Source organism: Rhinopithecus bieti, unplaced genomic scaffold (assembly GCF_001698545.2).
Source record: "Rhinopithecus bieti isolate Rb0 unplaced genomic scaffold, ASM169854v2 scaffold_641, whole genome shotgun sequence".
NCBI classification, from domain to species: Eukaryota; Metazoa; Chordata; class Mammalia; order Primates; family Cercopithecidae; genus Rhinopithecus; species Rhinopithecus bieti.
Window position 1 is genome coordinate 4,628,490 of NW_016803417.1, and position 21,166 is coordinate 4,649,655.

At 39.2% G+C, this 21,166-nt stretch overlaps 1 protein-coding gene across 4 annotated transcripts in view; it reads right to left on the minus strand.

The window, feature by feature from the left end:
* KANK1 (KN motif and ankyrin repeat domains 1) overlaps positions 1-21,166 on the minus strand; it is a 239,239-nt gene that overhangs the window by 58,001 nt on the left and 160,072 nt on the right. For all 4 annotated transcript variants that reach the window (XM_017883684.1, XM_017883716.1, XM_017883669.1 and 1 more), the window contains one exon: positions 10,372-10,491. In XM_017883684.1, coding sequence (XP_017739173.1) covers positions 10,372-10,408 — 37 coding nt within the window. In that variant the 5' untranslated portion in view covers positions 10,409-10,491. The remainder of the gene's footprint in view (positions 1-10,371; positions 10,492-21,166) is intronic.

Sequence of the window (21,166 nt, forward strand, 5' to 3'; positions counted from 1 at the left end):
AAACAAAAGTTCAGAGTTAAGAGAAGGAAATAATAGTTAGAGAATAAAGTTTGTGAAAGTGAGAATGTTTGGGGAGACAGAAAAGTAACAGAAGAATACAAAGCTCAATCTTGCCAGCCATCCTTATGTATACAAAACCACAAAGCGGGGAGAAAAAGGCAAAGAAGGACCAATGCTCACAGCCTCGGGGCTGGTCCATTACACAAAGAAGGAAAATGGCCACCCTTCTGCCAAATAAACCTGTATGGTCATTTAAAAGTGAGTGACTGAATGAATGAACTCACTGAATTGACGTATTTCTATGGAGTTACGTATCATCCCTTCCAGTAGTCCCCAAACACCACCCCAATTTAAATTCAGCAGTATGTGCAAAGTCTCATCATCAAAGCATCCAGGGACAATATGCCAAAGGATAATACCCCAGAGGAAAAGCCCCCAGCCCTAAGCTCCCTTTACCTTTCTGGAAGATGTTCTGTCTCAGGTTTCTTCATTTACAATCAGTGTCCTGAGGTGTTGTGAATTCCAGCTGCTGTTTTCTAGCACCCAAGTAACATCTAGCATGTTCCTCAGAGAACACGCAGCTCCAGCACGTGTGTGATGCTCGGGCCCACTGGGATCCCTTACCGGATAGGCTCATAGGTAAGAATCATTGCTCTTATGATGTGATGCCGCTATTTCCCCTCACACTGCCAAACGGCTGTCCCTGGGGCGGATTTGGAAGCATGTAAAGTGTGGTGTTAATGGAAAAATCCGGTGGCAAAGGGCATCAGTGTTTTGCAATTAATTTTTTTTTTCCTGTAAGCTGCACTGTTGAAATGGTTTGACATGCAAATCATCCTTCCCTCCCGACCCGTGTACAGACTTCCAGGTCTCCCTAGTGTGTTCTAAAAATCAGTGTATCATCAGGCTGATTCACCACTTGAACAGGCGGGACACCGGTTGGGTTACATGCTGCATAAGCTCAGCAGGTAATTCTGCCTCCTCTGCCAGGTCACAAGAAGACAAACCAGTCTTTGTCACATAGCTGAGGGGGAACATGCCAAACGGGCTGCCCCAAAAAACATATTCACAGTGCGTCCCTGAGTTGAATACATCCCACTCAATCCACCTAAAAATGCTGAGGGAAAAATAAATAAATCAGCTGCACCATGTTGGGTATACGGACTTACATGAGGCGGATACTGAGAACAGAGGAAGAGAGAACTCTTTTCTGGTTTTAGTTAGGAAAAAGTAAGAGCTGACGCACCGAGTAGGGTTTTTAAGATATTAAGCACCGGGCATATAAGTTACTGGAAATACCCCATCTCTCTCTTTTATGTTTTTAATTGGGAATATTCTTCCCCCTTTCTTCCTGGAGAGTCTTAAATGTACCTGCTGTACAGAAATACTTCAATCGCCTTGGCCTAATGGACAGTTGATGCAAATGGAAAAGGCACTCAGTAAATTGGGCAGGGATGGGAAAATTGGGCAGAACAAGCTGCATCAATGTTTTCACAAAATTATTTGCAAAGCGGATGGATGGGATTTATCAACTAAACCAAATATTGTGAGACTAAATTCAGAAAGCCACACAGCTATCTTTTGATTCTACCTAACAGAGATCATGTCCAAAGTATAAAAGATCCCTAAGGGAAAACTTTTCCAATGGAATAAAATCATGAAAAAGGAAATAAAATAAACTCGGTACTAGTAACTATTAGTAGCAAACTGTTTCCATAAATGGTTACTCTAGTACTACCTCCTTTAAGTAAAGATTTGTATGGTGAAATTCCAGTTCCACAACCTCTGATCCAGTTGGGAGGGAAATCAGGGATCAGGCAAATCTGGCCATAAACAAGGTGAGAGTACAAAGATTTAACTTTCAGGATAAGAACAAATCCCACAAATCCAACAATTTGTCCCTTAGCACAGCTCTCCCTTATGTCTGTAGTTCTGTTTTTCTGTCTGTTGATTAGAATGGCCTTCTCATTTTTATAGAATATTATTTAATCTGAGTTTCAGCCATGGCTTGCTTTACCTAGGACAAGAAATCTGGTCACTATATATATTTTTAAATCTCAAAATAGCAGCATACTTATTTTTAAGTGGTGAGATAACTCATCATATAGACCTACCAGCTGAGATGACTAATGCTATACATACAAATGGGCTGCATTTCAAAAACTTGTGTTTTCAGGATTCATAATGAACAGCAGCCCAAAAGCAGAACCAGGCTTAGCCTGCAAAACATGAGCATACTTTTCCTAAAGCATGTGGAAATGAGTAACTCAGTTAAGGCTCACTCCAAAAATATCCAACAGAGAAGCCAAGGAAGGAAAAAGAAAATAGTCTGCTTTTGGTTTTTTGAACTTAGAATTTCTACAACTGTTTGAATGAATCTTATAAAATCTGATTTCCTCGATGGGTCTTCTAAAAGGTTTTATTAGAGAAGTCTACCCAATGCAATTAAAATTTTTTTGCCAGGAAAGAGCAAGAACTTATCGTTTCTGTGACTTTGAGAATTATGATAATATTTTTCATGCCAGATCAAATCAAACCACCTTTTATAGAAAAGGAGCCAAAGCAGTGGCTGTGAGCTTTAGTCACGATCGTTTTCCTCCAAGCCCATACAAACCTTTCTCAGAAACTGCACAAAGGAGATGAACTGAAATTATCCCAGACACAGGAAGAAGGCAAACCCTGGAAAAGGAAGCAAATGAGCTATACCTTTGATGGGTTCAGTGAGCCCACCCAAGTCATTCAAGAAAGAAGGGAAGTGCATAATCAGAAATAAATGCCAATACTCACAATGGGAAGTCTGCTGAGGAAGAGCAGAGCACAGAGTTTTCAAATCCTTGTAGGAAGGGCTGTTTTAATCCTTTGACTGGCTACCCAGTCTCTTAGAATAATAGCAACAGCTCGAGTCCTTAACACAGCGAATCTCCCTGTTGGGTATTTATTTTGTACGTGTGTGCGTTTTTTTTTTTTTCCTTGTTGGCACCTATAAAGTTGGTACTGGACAAAAATCCCCAACCAAAGGGTTTCTTTGCTCAGTACCCAGGAGCAGGAGCACAGATTTTCTCCTTCCTACACTCAAATAGGCTGGTACTCACTGGAAGATAAATCATCCTTCCTTGGCTTAGCTCGAGAGCTAATCGCCTGTCTGAAATCTGATGCTTAAGCCATTATGATTGGCTCAAAGCTTGGAGCAAGAAAGCTTATAAGGTGAAGCTGGCTACAGGTTAAAACAAAGCTTTAAGAGTTTATAAAACAAGCAAGCTCTGATGAGCGAGGGGCTTTTCAAAACCTCTCCGGGGAGTGAGTGAATTCTGGGGTTCTGATTAACCAGACAAGCAAGACTTCAAAACCCAGGGTGTCCCCTATTTGTAGGTGCTCCCAGCATTTTAAGAGTTATGAAATCGAAATCTAAGAAGTAGTTACATTATCTTCTCAAACACCACCACTATAAGAAAATTATTTCATCTATAAACTTCAGTGTGAAATTAGCTTTCAAAAGACTAATAACTACAGTTTCACTGAAAGTTGAAATGCATAATCTAATTAAATGCAATTATTAAACACACTAATATTAGGATGAAGCTGTATGATGCAATAAATAAAGGAATTAGAATATGTTTATTAATTTGAAATAATCCACACTAAGAAAAAAAAAACTTACCAACGTAATCCCTATCAGGGAGGACATTTTATTTTCAACCACTATACTTTAGGGTTTTATGCAGTTTTCTGAAATACATACTTTTCCCTTCATCTGTTTAATCAGAACTTCACAGATATCACACTTCTGATTTTAAATGTCAACATAATAAATAACCTTGAACAAAGGAAAAACGTTCTGCATGTCTAATTTCTGGCTTAGTCATTAGCTGTGTGAGTTCAGCAAGTTGTGTTTTGTCATCTGAGAGTATGGAAGGAAGCCTGGACAACTGAAATGAAAAGATGCCCTTTTAGTTCTTACCTACAAGCTTATGGTAGGTTCTTACCTATGTGTTTATGTCAGGCTCCTACCTACGTGTTTATCTTTTACCCTCTCAGCTATTCTAATAGTATCCAACACACTATTTATGGGAGAATACAAAGCACAAATAAGAACACACATTTTAATCCTTCTGCAAATTCATTCAACTAGGAGACCCTGAAAAGTCACGAAGGGTACCCATGAATTAAAGCAGCCACAGTTTCTAATCAGCAAACCCTCTGCCTTCGGGGTAATGCTAACACAGATGACAGGTCTAAGACTCACCACTATGGGTACACCGCCTCTGCTGTGCTGTGTCTTTCCTTACAGATGGTCTCAGAAAACACCAGGTTGGTTCTAGCCAGACCAGTCAGTGCAAACTAGTCTTACACTTGACAAACAGCACATAATTCCTGCTGTCAGGTTCACCGCAGTGGGCTCAGAGTTCTGTTTGAGAAACGCTCCTGCCCAGAAAAATATTTACACAAGTGAGAGTGGGGTGCACCGCACTGCAGCATTCTGCCTACCCTGCCATGAGTCTGGCTCTGTCTGATTGACCGGGTCTTATCAGTGGCCTTTGTACTCATTTGAAACCAGCATAGAGACAAAAGCTGGAGCCAAATAACTGACCAAGATAACAAGATTCAAGCCCCACAACAGTTAGTAAAGCCATGAAAACATTGTGCCCTTTAACTCAGTCATCCTGCTTCTCTGAAATTGTTGGAAAATAATAAAAAAGGAGGAGAAAAAAGACCAGGCAAGATGTTCTCTGCAACATCAGTTACCATAGGGAAAATCTGGAAGCAGTCCAAATATCCAAACAAAAAAAGAATAATTCAACTGCTAGAAACACCATGAGGAATATTATACAGTCATCGAAAATAATAATTTGAAAATTGCTTCCCATGAAGACTTGGAAAAATGCAAAGAATGTTGAAGTCAAGAGTTGATATCCAAATCTATAAAAGCTTATTGAAACTGCATTTAAGGTTGTTAGCCTGAAAAGGTTGAAAAGAAATACTAAAATAAGACCTAGTGTGGAATTTTGAGTAATTCTTCTCTTCTGGTTTCCTATCAAATTTTATGTTATCATTAATTTAAATAACTTTTTTTTTTTTGAGATGGATTCTCACTCTGTCACACAGGCTGGAGTGCAGTGGTACCATGTCAGGTAACTGCAACCTCCATCTCCTGGGTTCAAGCAGTTCTCCTGCCTCAGCCTTCCGAGTAGCTGGAATTACAGGCGCCCACTACCATGCCTGGCTAGTTTTTATATTTTTAGTAGAGACAGATTTTCACCATGTTGGCCAGGCTGGTCTCGAGCTCCTGACTTCAGGTGATCTACCTGCTTCGGCCTCCCAAAGTGCTGGGATTACAGGCATGAGCCACTGTGCCCGGCCTAAATAACATTTTAATGCAATTCAATAAGCATCTTTAATAAATAAATATGTATCTGTCTGAATATATATCCAGGCTGTAAAAAAAGAAATAGCATGAAGCAAAAGCTATAATAAATTGGGGAAGGCAACTATTAGCAAAAATAAAGACGATGAGAGCAGGCATAAAAAGTCACCTCCCAGTGCTCATCCATTATGTCATTTAATTGGGTTTAATGAGGATGTTAATACAACTCTGGCCCCAATATCATGGCGTCCAGCAGGGCCTGACAGGAGGGTACCTGGGGTGTTTCCTGATCAGCAGCTCATGACAGGGACAAGAGAACAAGGGGAATGGTGCTAACCCCTGATATCTGACCAGTACTTTATGTTTTAAAAAGTGTTTTTACAGCTATTGTTTTATTTTTTCCCCGCATAACCACCTTGTGAAGAAGGTAGGATAGCTATTATTATCTTTCTTTCACAAATAAGTCACTTGTTATTTGGCTTCTAAAGCATATCTAAGCTCTAATTAAAGTTTCACAACATTAATTAGTGTTTAGAGAGCTATCAATCAGTGCATCCAATTTACAACATGATTCAAAAACTTGGGGAAAAAGCAGACTGCCTCATCCCTACACCCCAAAGAAATATGGCTATTTTCCTAACCAACGATCACCACTTACTTCCTAGCTGGCTATGAGAGAACAGTCAAGAGCAATTTATGATGCTCTTATCTCCTTAACAAAAGACACTAGAGTACTGTTAGCAGTACCATAATAACATGTTTTTTGCTTTAGAGGTAGGGTCTGGCTCTGTCACCCAGGCTGGAGTGCAGTGGTACCATCATACTCACTGCAGCCTCAAACTCCTGGGCTCAAGCAATCCTCCCACCTCAGCCTCCTGAGTAGCTGGGACTACAGGTGCATGCCACTATGCCTGGCTAATTTAAAAAAAATTTTTTTTTTTTGGTAGAGATAGACTCTTGCTATGTTGCCCACACTGGTCTTGAACTCCTGGCCTCAAGCAATCCTGCCTCATCGGCCTTCCAAAATGTTGGGATTACAGGTATGAGCCATGCCATCTGGCCTAAAATGTTTTAAATTAAAGAAAACAATACCATACTGATCAAGAGAAGTAGGATGGAGGATCTGGTGAAAAAGAGATAACACTATGAGGAATGACTGATATTGATGGGCTGGTGGTAAGGAAGGGCAGGGGCTGCAATCTGGAAGGGGTACACAGGTAGGGCTACACACAAAAGTAGAACACCATTAAACTGAATTTTAGATAAACAATGAACACTTTTTTAGTATTTTTTTTTTTTCTGGCAACTGTGTACACAGACTTCAACTTTCCCTAGAATGTACAATCCTTGAGGGCAGAAATTTTTGCCTCTTTTGTTCACTGCTGTATCCCCAGTACCTAAAACAGCACATAGTAGGTGCTCATATATATCTGGCCTATATTAATAAGGTTTATTTCTTAAGCTAAGTAGTGTGTACAAAGGTGCTTGTTATATAACTTTCACACATTATGTATGTCTGAAGTGTGGCATAATACGTTTTACAAATTACAGCATTAATGAATAGCTCGTTTTAAAAGCAGTTTCTTTTACCCAACCTCACTGAAGGACTCCAATGGGAAGTCAGAGTATAAAAGGTTGTGAATCACCCCTTACACCCCATTTAAACGTTACATGGGGATGTCAACTTGAGATGATCAGTCATCAGATGTATTTTGTACCAAGGGCATGGTTTGGCCTTTCCCAGAGGCTCCTCTTTGGCTTGTTTTATTATATTTCCATAGTCTTATGTCATTAAGACTATGGAAAGTGCTTCCTTTGCCACTGCCCTGACTCCATCATCACATGAAATTTCCCCTCATGCTCTATGGAGCCCGAGCAGCAATTTTCGGAAGTTGAAAAAACATATACTTTACTCCACATCTAAAACTCCTACTAAACCCAAATAGCTTATCCTTTTCTCATAGGAGACCAGTAATTGGCCCTCACTAGCTGCCATGAAGCCCTTTTTATCTCACCTTCATCTAGGCTCTCTAAATGTTATTTACACGCACAGACGTGTATTTATAACCTGCATCTCTTACATTGAGTATTTTTTTAAACATCGGAGAGGTGTTTCTTTTGTAATACAAAGTGCGAAAAGGTAAAGGAATGATTTTTATAAACATATTCTCAACCATGTGAAATATATAACATTTGAAGACTATATAAAAAATAAGAAGACATTTATTTCTAGGTGGTATTATCACCCGTAATTCTTGCTTTTGTTTTGTTTTGTTTTGTTTTCAGACAATACGATACTTTTAAATTTTCAGCTGGGTGCGGTGGCTCATGCCTGTAATCCCAGCACTTTGGGAGGCCGAGGTGGGCAGATCACCTGAGGTCATGAATTCAACACCAGCTTGGTCAACATGGTGAAACCTCATCTCTACTAAAAATACAAAAATTAGCCAGGCGTGATGGCATGGGCCTGTAATCCCAGCTACTTGGGAAGTTGAGGCACAAGAATCGCTTGAACCCAGGAGGCAGAGGTTGCAGTGAGCCGATATCGCGCCACTGCACTCCAGCCTGGGTGACAGAGCGAGACTCCATCTCAAAAAAAAAAATTGTTTTTCTATGAGTGTCATATATATGGTGTACACACATTTGTGTTTGTATATACATATATGTACGGATATGTGTATTATTGTGTGCGTATATACATATACAGACACATACACATATATGTATGTTTGTGTATATATTACTGTTCATGGTTGAGTCTCTAATTAGATTTGCTTACAGACGTACAGGGGTCATGGTGACTAGAATAAGTAAAAAATCTCCCCCTGCACAGTCCAGATACCTGTCTGCAGTAACAATTCATACTCTGACACCCTGAAAGTCACAAATCAGAGAGGCTTCTTTTGCTTTCCACCTCAATGCCCAGACCTGTTAGGCAGGATACCAGGTGGGAAGGAAAAGTTATAGCTTGCTTGATTATTAGATCTCAGAAACAAAGAAAAAAGGTAAGTACAGAACAAACCAAGTTGGAAAGGAATTAGTGGGGTATGGATTTAAACCTATGAAGGAAGAATTTTGCCCAAGGCACCAGAAGAAGGTTGAGGTCTTGAGGCACCAACAACCGTAAACACCTCTTCTCCTGAGCGTGTGAATGGAAGCAAATGGAGGGCAAGGGAGGAAACCACATCATCAGAGGGAATTGAAACCCACCCACTACACTTGAAATTTCATGTTTCAATTTCCTCTCTCATCAAATATTTTACTAGAGAAAGCCATCATAATTCTGATTTATTTGTTTTTTTTTTTTTGATATGGAGTCTCACTCTGTCACCTAGGCTGGAGGGCAGTGGTACAATCTGGGCCCACTGCAACCTCTGCCTACCAGGTTCCAGCCATTCCTGTCTTAGCCTCCTAAGTAGCTGAGATTAGAGGCATGCGCCACCATGCCTGGCTAATTTTTGTATTTTTGTAGAGATGGGGTTTCGTCATGTTGGCCAGGCTGGTCTTGAACTACTGACTTTGGGTGATCCATCCCCCTCGGCCTCCCCAAGTGCTGGGATTACAGGTGTGAGCCACCGCCCATAATTCTGATTTTTCTTACTTCGTTTAGGTAAGTCCCTGAACTTCTCTGTGACATTACACAGGGATGATGATGACAGTAAAATAATAGCTTAATCTCATTAGATTATTGTGAGGATTAAGTATGAAAATGCAGGCAAAGCATTTTAGGCACTATGGTGCATACTAAGTCTTCAATGAATGTTAGATGTTATCATTCATGTCTTTATTATTGATAGTAGTCCCACAGCAGAATCTACAAAAGTCTCAAGAAGCTGGGCAGTGAAAAGGTCAAAAATGGAACGGACAGGGAAAGATCAGTCATCCCAGAACAAACAACTGAGTTTACCTGGGTTCGGGTTACAGTGTTCTACCCAGAGGAGATACTTGCAGCTGAGACTGCTAGAATAAAAAGTCACATTCACGGGCTGGGAATGCCCACTTTAGAAGTCATTTCCTGCTGTTGTCTTCAAAAGTGCTTTACGGCTTACATAGCTCCGTAAGTATGTTTCTGGTGCGCTCACTGGTCCTAAACCAGCAGGTGGATATGCTTACCGATGGTTTACATGTGGAGAAATAGCCCTGCCCAATATTTCATGGTTAGTGCTGGAACTAGGACTCAAATTCAGGTTTCCTAGCTCCAATTCTACACTTGCTCCAGTATATAATGTTGTCATTTGAAGGTGTTCAGAGATAGCAGAGGTAGGACTCTGAACTCAGACGCTCAGAAAAAATTTCTGCATAGACAATTACTGTTCTCACTCATTCAGCTACCTGGCAGATAACTCAAAAAAGAAACGAACACTCGGCATGCCATTTTGGGCAGGTTGTCCCCATGGTGATGTATCTCTTAGGAGGATCTTCTCTGCATTTCTCCCAAATCTCACAGGAGCAATATTGGAACAGAAAGTGAAACTACATAAATCTCTAATATAACCAAAATAAGAATTCAAATACAGGTCTTTATGATACATAATATGGCTTGTTGCACATTCCTAATAGAATCATTTTACAGAATATATACTTCTCTTCCCCCCTTTCTCTTTGTTTAGCAACATCAAACAAAAGCTGCTTGGGAGTGGATACTAGGAATTGGTTTTAAGCATCCAAACTAATTTCCTCTCTCCTCATTCAATCCCTCAGAAAGAAGTGCAAGAGGAGTATACATTACATTTGCATCAGCATTCAGGATTTAAATTTGTCTTTCAACACTTCAACAGAATTGACTTAGGTAATAATTTACTCAACTGATTTCAGTGCAAGACTCTAAGATAAAAGCAAATTTTCTGAGAGTAAAACAAAACAAAACCAAACTTCAATGGATAGAAAATTGCTTTGAAATCCTAGTTATCTAGGCAACTTGCTATTATCCATTCATTATTAAAGAGAATAAAAAATTAGTCTGAGAAAAGACATACATTTAACACACACACTCCAGAGCACAGGGTTACCTGAGGCACTGCCGTTAACCTTTGTGGTATGAGCCATGCTGGCTTGAGCCCAATGATAGATCCAGAAAGGAGTGAGGAGTCATGCAAATTTTATGCATCAAGTTCTCAAAGGCATTCAACCTGAAACAATAAAGAGAACCCCATCAAAATGGATCATTTAAAAATATGTACAACACTAAATCTTAGACTTCTGTTTACAAAGATGACTGCTAACAGAGAAAGCAAATCAGAATGGGGGAAGAAAGACTGTAGATCCAGGAGGTGACTGCACTGGACCTAGCAGTATGGAGATAACACCCATGGATGTACCAGTGGCTACATACTGAAAGGAGGTCTCTACACATAATACTCTATGGAAAGCAAAATTGGTTCTCTAGGAATGTGACTAGTTTAGGAAAGTGGTCACCAAATACAAATGACCTCCTAATGTGTAGTGCTCTACAAACTATTTTTGTTTTTTTAAGCATATCTTCCTTTCCAAATTCTGGTTCAAAAGGTTCATTTATTCAACTGCATTTCAAAGCAATTATTGCACCAAATGTTTACATTTTTAAAAAGATTAACTTTATGGAAATTCTTTTGAGATATCTGAAGTCTTTCTACCAACGCCTCTTTCTTACATGCAACCACCGTTCTAACGCACAAATCTGATCCAGTCAGTCCTCCTCCTCTTAAAACAAACAAACAAAAATTTATTATCTCCCACTGTGCTGTTGGATAAACTTCAAATTCTTAGAGGCATTCGAACCAGAGTAACTCCATCTTGAATAGGGGCTAGATAAAATAAGGCTGAGACCTTTATTTTAAGTCTACATTCCCAGGAGGTTAGGCATTCTTAGTCACAGGATGAGATAGGTCAGCACAAAATACAGGTCACAAAGACCTTGCTGATAAACAGGTTGTGGTAAAGAAGCCGGCCAAAACCCACAAAAACCAAGATGGTGATGAAAGTGATCTCTGGTCATTCTCACTGCTCATTATACACTAATTAGAATGCATTAGCATGCTAAAAAACACTCCCACCAGTACCAGGACAGTTTACAAATGCCATGGCAATGTCAGGAAGTTATCCTATATGGTCTAAAAAGGGGAGGACCCCTCAGTTCCAGGAACTGCCCACCCTTTCCTGCAAAACTCACGAATAATCCACCTCTTGTTTAGCATATAATCAAGAAGTAACTGTAAGTATAATGAGTTAAGCAGCACATGCTTCTGCTCTGCCTATGGAGTAGCCATGCTTTATTCCTTTACTTTCTTAATAAACTTGCTTTCACTTTACTCTATGGATTCGCCTCTTACTCCTTCTCGTGAGAGATCCAAGATCTTGCAGTCTGGATGAGGACCCCTTTCCAGTAACAAAATGACAGAGCATGGCACATAGTTTTGAAACACTGGGGTCCACATTGGGCAATATATTCATTTTATATTGATATTTCTATTTAAAAGTTACCTGAGATTACCATAATAAGACATATTTCAATCACAAAATTTAAAACAAAAAAAGAAAAAAAAATGAAAAAAACACTGTTTCCCCTTTGGTTTTCCAAATACCATCTGAAAATACTAGTAAACAGTAAACAACAGTATATATATAAATTCCATTTCCATGGTGCTCAAACTCTGACTCTAGACCCATGAAATCAGAAGAACTTGGGTGAAATAAATTCTAAGTTGAGAATTGAAGTGTCAATTCAGAAACCCACATGTCCTCCTAGCAACAGAATGCTAAAATAATATCCATATACACTAATTCTAACGCAGCCATTGAAATTGTAAGTTTTTAATAAGGTAAAATATTCAAAGCATGTTGGTTAAAAGAAAAACAAAACTGTATACTATCCTAAACCTAATTTTATTAAAAATACGTATGTGTATATGTAAAAATTTAATTTAAACGATGAGAAGTAAATGTACCAAAATGTTCACTGTGGTTGCCTCTGGGTGATGAAATCATGGATTTTAGCTCTTTTCTTATTTTTGTAATAATAATTATTAAAAATAAATATTTAGGCCAGACGCGGTGGCTCACACCTGTAATCCCAGCACTTTGGGAAGCCAACACGGGCGGATCACCTGAGGTCAGAGTTTGAGACCAGCCTGGCCAACATAGCAAAACCTTGTCTCTACTAAAAAATACAAAAATTAGCCAGGCTTGGTGGTGTATGCCTGTAATCCCATCTACTTGGGAGGCTGAGGCACCAGAACCACTTGAACCTGGGGGAGGCAGAGGTTGTGGTGAGCTGACACTGCACCACTGCACCCCAGCCTGGGTGACAGAACGAGACTGTCTCAAAAAATAAAAATAAAATATAAATATTTAGACCCTTTCTGTCAATGTTGTTTTATTTGCTTTAAAATCCTCAGGGAAAAGAAAAGGTATTTTTAAAATGCTATGCAAAAAAGGAAACTATCAGGCTACAATCATGAAGGTTATAAGGGGTCAGAAATATAAGTAAATAAAAAGGAAGGAAAAGGAAATGGCTGATTGCTTTGATCACACAGGGTGAGAATTTCTTGCCACTTAGCTAGTGAAATTTTCCTCATTGTTTAAATGGGTTTGCACCACAGTTCAAAGCTAACTACCGTGAAAGCAACTCAGGGTAAACTGAAAAGGAATCTTTTTTCTCTCTTTTTTTTTCTTTTTTAAACAGATTGCTTCTGACAAGCCTGCCCCCTGAATGGCTTTTCCAGCTACACTGACTAGCACTGTGTTCACCTGGAGAGAGGAGATTCTAAACCGTCCACTCCCTGCTGATCCTTAGTTTCTGGCTGGTGGCACACCAGGACAGGATGGCTCCAAGCTCCCTGATGAAGGGGTAATCACCTGACTTTCTCTTGGAAACAGAGGCACTGGTTCAGGTCTACAACACTGAACTTGGAGAGCAATAACCTTTGTGTGCACAGTCATTGGTGGCTGAATCAGAAGGAAGTCTTTAGGGATAGAGTAAATACTGTCTTTTAAGAATAGGAGTGAACGTCTATAAATTTCTGACAAACGCAGTTTTATTAAAAAAAAAAAAAAAAAGTGGAGACTGGGAAGACCAGAGAGGGAGGCGGTGGGGAAATGAAGGGGCAAAGGAAAGAAGCCCAGTTTCTGGAATTATTCAACTAAGCATGCTTTTAAAAGCTAATAACCACAAAACCCTAAGCCAGACCCTGTTTACTGGCCCCCTCCTAGCCTTGTGTGTTTGCACTCTTGCTCCATAACGGCTTGTAAATACCACCATGTAAAACCTTGAAGGCAAACAGAAGACAAGAAGGGACAAGCTGCATGTGCTGGGGGTGAATGAAGTATGTGTCAAGGTATTTGGATGGAGATGTGCCCAGAATCTTCCTAGTCAAGCTTAATAAACTTTGGCCCAAGGTCCTCTCCTGCTATTGAAACTCTTTCATCTGGCAGATCTTTTTCTCAGATCCAAATTGGTGCCTCCCACCCTTCCCCAAACTGAACAATAAAACCAAATTAAGTAGGAAACCTAAAATTAGGAACTATAAGCATATCACTGGTAAAATAACAAGACACCGTCGGCTGGGCACAGTGGCTCACGCCTGTAATCCCAGCACTTTGGGAGGCCGAGGTGGGTGGATCTCCTGAGGCCAGGAGTTCGAGACCAGCCTGGCCAACATGGCAAAACCCCATCTCTACTACAACTACAAAAATTAGCTGCGTGTGGTGGTGCACGCCTGTGATCCCAGCTACTTGGGAGGCTGAGGCACAAGAATCACCTGAACAGGGAGGCAGAGACTGCAGTGAGCCAAGATCATGCCACTGCATTCCAGCCTGCACAGCAGAGTGAGACCCTGTCTCAAAAAAAAAAAAGACACTGTCACTGGGTGTGGATCTTGGCAGTGTCTGTGCAAAGAGAACGGCTGTATATTGTGCATTGATTTTTCTCAGTTATTGTTCATGCTGACAGGCGGCCTCAAATTGTGAGGGCTCATTCTTCTTAATGCTATGCAGATTCTTAAGCTGGTACATTGTATAAACCAGAAAAGGTTTGGCCACAGTCCATTCCTGTGTTACAGATCGATAAACTGCTTCTTTTCTCCCTCAGAGGAGAATGCAAACCAGTAAATCTTAAGTGGTACAATGGTGGCTTAGTTCTCCTAGCTAAGAGAAAAGCACTCCTGCGAAAGGATTTAGGAAAATACATCAACAGAGAAAATCAAGAATTTGTCTTCCTCTATATTTCGGGAGACTGAATGAAGGATGCTGATGCATGTTTTAGTAGATCACCAAGTAAGGTACAATGAATGATGGAAACATTGCATGAGCTGACCCCATAAATACTTTACATTAGCTAAAATGACACAAATATGAAAAACAGCACACTAGAACTTTGCTAAAAAGACACCAATGCAAACAAGTAGTTATATAAAATTGAGATTTGATACATACTCTGCACTGCTAAACTATCAAATGCCACTATCTCATCTAGAAACAAGATAATGCTGATGATAATATTGATGGTAATGTTGATGGCAGCTAATGTTAATAGACCTCTTACTACTATTATTGAAATATAAAATGTCACCTAAAGTGTATCATTAAGTACTACTGATAAAAAAGATGTCACTTTAATGACAAAATGCTAATCAAGAAATTACATTCATTATAAGACACATCCTCAATTCAGAGGCGATATGAGAAAAATGTGTATCTTACAAGTGATGAAATTGTTACATTCAAGGGACTTTTAAACACACTTAACAGTTATTACCTTGTTTAAACTTCACAACAACCCTACAAAGTACTACCCCTTCTCTCCGTTGTATACATAAGAAACAAGCACAGGGAGTTTTAGAACTTGCTCACATCACACAGCTAGTACGACAGCACTGACATTTAAAGCTGTGCAATTCAGCCCTAGAGTTTTGTGATTATGTGATTTAGAGTAAGGGCACTATGGTTTTAACAAATAATAACTTAGGGCATAAATAAGTGATGCATATACATAAGGTAGTCACCTTAGTTACGTATATGCTTACTGCAAGGAGGCTTTGTGCAAATCCTTTTTAGATAAGAAAGCTGCATCTCGGAATTTCACGTTTTTTTTTCTTTTTTTCTTTTTTGAGATGGAATCTTACTCTGTTGCCCAGGCTGGAGTGCAGTGGCGCAATCTCAGCTCACTGCAATCTCCGCCTCCCAGGTTCAGGCGATTCTCCTACCTCAGCCTCCCAAGCAGCTGGGATTACAGGTGTGCGCCACCATGCCCGGCTAATTTTTGCATTTTTAGTAGAGATGGGGTTTCACCATGTTGGCCAGGCTGGTATAATATGTTTTTAGAGCAATTGTATTTGCAACCTTGTTCCTTGGAGTAACACATTTAAGAGCCTGAAGTACTTATATGGCACACAGGAAATGTTTCTCAGGACTTAACCAGTACACTCTTTTTTTTTTTTTTTTTTTTTTTGAGACGGAGTCTCGCTCTGTCACCCAGGCTGGAGTGCAGTGGCACCATCTCGGCTCACTGCAAGTTCCACCTCCTGGGTTCATGCCATTCTCCTGCCTCAGCCTCCCCAGTAGCTGGGACTTCAGGCGCACGCCACCATGTCCAGATAATTTTTTGTATTTTTAGTAGAGATGAGGTTTCACTGTGTTAGCCAGGATGGTCTCGATCTCCTGACCTCGTGATCCGCACACCTTGGCCTCCCAAAGTGCTGGGATTACAGGCGTGAGTCACCGCATCCGGCCCCAGTACACTCTTTTCTAGACTGCACAGTATTAGTAGAGCAGGCTTGACTATCATCCTTGTTCTTCACATGAATGTCAACTGTTTCAAAGTATCGAATACTTTCTAAACTGAAAAATGAAAAACAAAAAATCCACCAGGCAGAAGGTTCTAAATGCAATGGTAGGAGTTTCCAAAATGCATAAAAACTAGGGCAGGATATTGGAATCAGAATCTTGCCACTCAAAATAAGGATTATACTTAAAAAATGTAGATGAAAGCTGGCTTCACTTCTCCCCACAGAATAACCAAAATAAATATACATCATCGAGATTATCAGCAGCAATCTCCCAGAACTCATGAAAGAGAATGGGTCAGTTCCTGGGGCCACTGAGAAGTAAAAAAAAAAAAAAAAAAAACTCGAGGACACAGTAAGAGAATCAGATTTTCATATCTGTGACACCCTTCTGCTTGGTATTAAGCACATGTAATACTTCCCCCAACTCAGATTCTACACTAGAAAAAGTGAGATTAAGGTGGACACATAACTTGCCTACCATCTTGGCTTCTTTGGCAGGAGACCCATTCATGCCTCAACCCATGAGAAGCATCAGGGTGCCTGAAGGGAGACACCACCCTGTGGACAGCCACACACAAAGGGAGGAGGTGGGATTACCATCTCCAGCTCTGGAAGCTCCGCTCTCAACCAAAGGAGATGCCAAATCAGCGTGGCTGTTCAGCAGCACTATGCTGTAGGAGGTCTCTTGGGCATGAACTCCTAGCCAGCCTTTCCATACCACAGGGATAGCTCCTTTGGAACCTCCCCCATTTCAGCCAGGTAATCCTCTGATCCTTTGCTAGAAGAACAGGGGCAAATCTGGGTTTTAAGTACCACTTAGTGCGGAAAAAGAGGCAGTGACCTAGCAGAAAAAATGTGTAAGAAATTCAACAGATAAATTACAAATAATCTCTAAGCAAATGTAACCAGTAAAAACCAAAATAGACTAGACAAAGAATACTGGAATAATAAAAAATCCTTTAATGCAAAGACACAGACATATATCCACAAGAACATGGAACCATGACCTCCCCAAATGTATAAAGCAAGGAACCAGTGACTGACCCTAATGAGATGGTGATTCATGAGCTCTCTGACCAAGAATTCAAAAATAGCAGTTTTATGGAAACTCAGGCATCTCCAAGATAACACAGAAAAGCAATTCAGAAACTTATCAGAGGAATTTAACAGAGATTGAAGTGATAAAAAAAATCAAATGAATCTTGAAACTGAAAAATACATTTGCTAACTGAAAAATTCATTGGAGGCTCTCAACAGCAGAATGTATCAAGCAGAGGAAAGAATTAGTGAGCCCAAAGACAGGCTCTTTGAAATTACATAGAGGAGAAAAAGTAAAATGAATGGAAAGATATTATAGAAAGATTGCCTACAAGATATAGAAAATTACCTTAAAAGACCAAATCTAAGAATTATTGGTATTCAAGAGAATGTTGAGCAAGAGTGAGGGGTAGAAAAAAGCTTACTCATATGAGAAAAATATCCAGGTAGAGGAAGGTCAGAAAATACCAAACAGATGTGACCCAAATAAAACTACCCCCAACGCATATAATAATCAAACTCTCAAAAGTCAAGGACAAAAAGAGGATACTAAAAGCAGCAAGAAAAAAGGAGGAAATAACATACAAAGAAACTCCACTTCATTTGGCAACAGACTTCTCAATGGAAACCATATTAAGTCAGGAGGAAGTGGAATGATATTTTCAAAATGCTGAAAGAAAAACCCCCCAAAACCCTGCTATCCTCAAATACTTTATCCAGCAAACAGCAGAAATAGCCTTCAAGTATGAAGGAGACAGAGTCTTTTTCTGACAAACAAAAGCTAAGAGAATTTCCCATCACTAGATCTGTCTTACAAGAAATGTTAAAGAGGGTTCTTCAATCTGAAATGAAAAAACATTAATGTGCAAAAGGAAAACATTTGAAGGTATAAAACCTACAGGTAACATCAAGTATAGAAACCCCCAGAATATTCAAATACTATAATTGTCATGTGCAGTCCACCCATAAGTAGCCCATAAGTCTAGCACGACACCTAGAAGACAATCTATCAAAAACCATAACAGCGACAGCAACCTGTTAAGAGACAGGCAATATAAAAATATGCAAATTGAGACCAACAAAAGTCAAAATGTCAGGAGATGGAATTAAAGATGGATGGTTGTTTTAAAGTTTTTTATTTATTCTTTTTTTGTGATCTAAGACAGGGATCTCCAACCCCTGAGCCATGGACCAGTACTGGTCCGTGGCATGCTGGGAACCAGGTCACACAGCAGGAGGTGGGCACAGGCCAGCAAGCATTACTGCCTGAGCTCCACCTCCTGTCAGATCATCAGCAGCATAGATTCTCATAAGAGTGCAAACCCTATTGTGAACTGCAAGTGTGAAGGATCTAGGTTGAGCATTCCTTATGAGCATCTAATGCCTGATGATCTGAGATAGAACAGTTTCATCCCAAAACCATCCCCACTGCTCTATGGAAAAATTGTCTTCCATGAAACTGGTCCCTGGTGCCAAAACAGATTGGGGACTGCTTATCTAAGATAAGCTGTCATCTCTTTAAAATAACTTGTTATATCTATAAGATGTTTTCTATAAGCCTCATGGTAACCACAATGTAAAAACCTATAATAAACACACTAAAAAATAAACAACAACAAATTAAAACATAGTACCAGAAAAAGTCACTTAACCATAAAGGATGACAGGAAGAAAGGAGGACAAGAGTTACAAAACAACCAGAATACAAGAAACAAAATGGTAATTCTCCATTCAGAAATTTATCGGAGAAATTTAACAAAGAGGCATTATTCAAAAAATCAAACAGAAATCTTAGAACTAATACATTTGATGGACTGAAATTCAGCTCCCAAGTATATAAAGCAAACATTAATAGATACAAAGAGAGAGAGACTGTAATACAGTAATAGTGGAGGACGTCAAATACCCCACTTTCATCAACGAACACAACATCTAGACAGAAAATTAACAAAGAAATCACTATCAAACTACACATCAGACCAAATAGGTCTAACTGGTATTTATAAAACACTTCACTCAACTGTTCAAATACACATTTGTTTCATCAGTACATGGAACATTCCCAAGAATAAACCATATTTTAGGCCACAAAACAAGTTTCAACAAATTTTAAAAAGTAGAAATTATATCAAGTATCTTTTCTGACCACAATGGAATAAAACTCGGTATCAATAAGAAGAGGAATTTTGGGCCGGGTGTGGTGGTTCATGCCTGTAATCCCAGCACTTTGGGAGGCTGAGGTGGGCGGGTCATCTGATGTCAGGAGTTCGGGACCAGCCTGGCCAACATGGCAAAACCCTGTCTTATTAAAAATACAAAAAATAGCTGGGTATGGTGGTGTACGCCTGTAATCCCAGCTACTTGGGAGGCTGAGGTAGGAGAACCACTTGAACCCGGGAGGTGGAGGTTGCACCTTGCGCCACTGCACTCCAGCCTAGATGACAGAACAAGACTCCACCTCAAAAAACAAAACAAAACCTTTGGAAATTATACAAAAACATGGAAATTAAACAACATGCTCTTGAACAAATAATGAGTTGATGAAGAAATAAGAACATTTAAAAATTTCTCAAAACAAATACAAATGGAAACACAACATACCAAAATCTATGGGATACAGTAAACACAGTACTAAGAGGGAGGGTTATAGCAATAAATATCTACATCAAAAAAGTTGAAAGACTTCCAAAAGACAACCTAAGAATGCAGCATCTCAAGGAACTAGAAAAGCAAGACCAAGCCAAACCCAAATTTACTAGAAGAAAGGAAATAAGGATCAGAGCAAAAATAAATGAAATTGAGATTAAAACATTACAGAAGATCAACAAAACAGAAGTTTAGTTAAAAAAACAAAATGACAAACCTTTAGCTAGACTAAAAAGAGAGGACACGAATAAATAAAATGAGAAATAAAAGATACAAAACAACAGAGACCATAGAAGTACAAAGAATCATTAGAGACAACTGCCAACAAATTGAAAATCTAGAATAAAAGATACATTCCTGGACATATACAACCAAAATTGAACCATGACAAAAGAGAAAACCTCAACAAACCAATAGCAAGTAATAAGATCAAAGCTATAATTTAAAAGTCTCCTATCAAAGAAAAGTCCAGGATCTGATGAATTCTACTAAACCTTTCAAGAAGAACTATAATAATTCTACTCAAACTCTTCAAAAAAAAAAAAAAAAAAATTGAAGAGGAGGGAATGCTCAAACTCATCCTGCAAGGCCGGCATTACCCTGATACCAAAACCAGATAAGGCCACAATAATAAAAAAAAAAAAAAGACGATGATAGGCTAATTTCACTGATGAACACAGACAGAAAAATCCTCAAAACACTAACAAACTGAATTCAACAACATATTAAAAAGATCATTCAACATTATCAAGTGGGATTCATCCCAGGGATGCAAAGATGGTTCAGCATATGCAAATCAATAAATGTTATACACATTAACAGAACCAAGAACAAAAACCATATGATCATTTCAATAAGTGCTGAAAAGTATTCAATTAAATTCAATATCCCTTTATTTTAAAAACCTTCAACAAACCGGGTACAGAGGAAACATACCTCAAAATAATAAAGGCCATATATGACAAATTCACAGCTGACTTCATACCAAACAGGGAAAACCTAAAAGCCTTTCCACTAAGATCTGGAACAAGACAAGGGTGTGCACTTTCACTACCTTTATTCAACATAAAGTGGAAGCCTTGGCCAATTAGTCAAGAAAAATAAATAAAGGATGTTCATATTGGAAAGAAAGAAGTCAAATTAGCTTTCAGTGTAGATGACAGGATCTTCTATTTTAAAATCAAAAAACTACTAGAAGTAATAAGTGAATTCAGTAAAGTTTCAGGATACAAAACGAACATACAAAATTCAGTAGCATTTATATACACCAACAGTGAACAATCTGGAAAAGAAAGAAAGCAATCTAATTTATTATATCTACAGAGAATGTAAAATACCCAGGAATCTTTTTTTTTTTTTT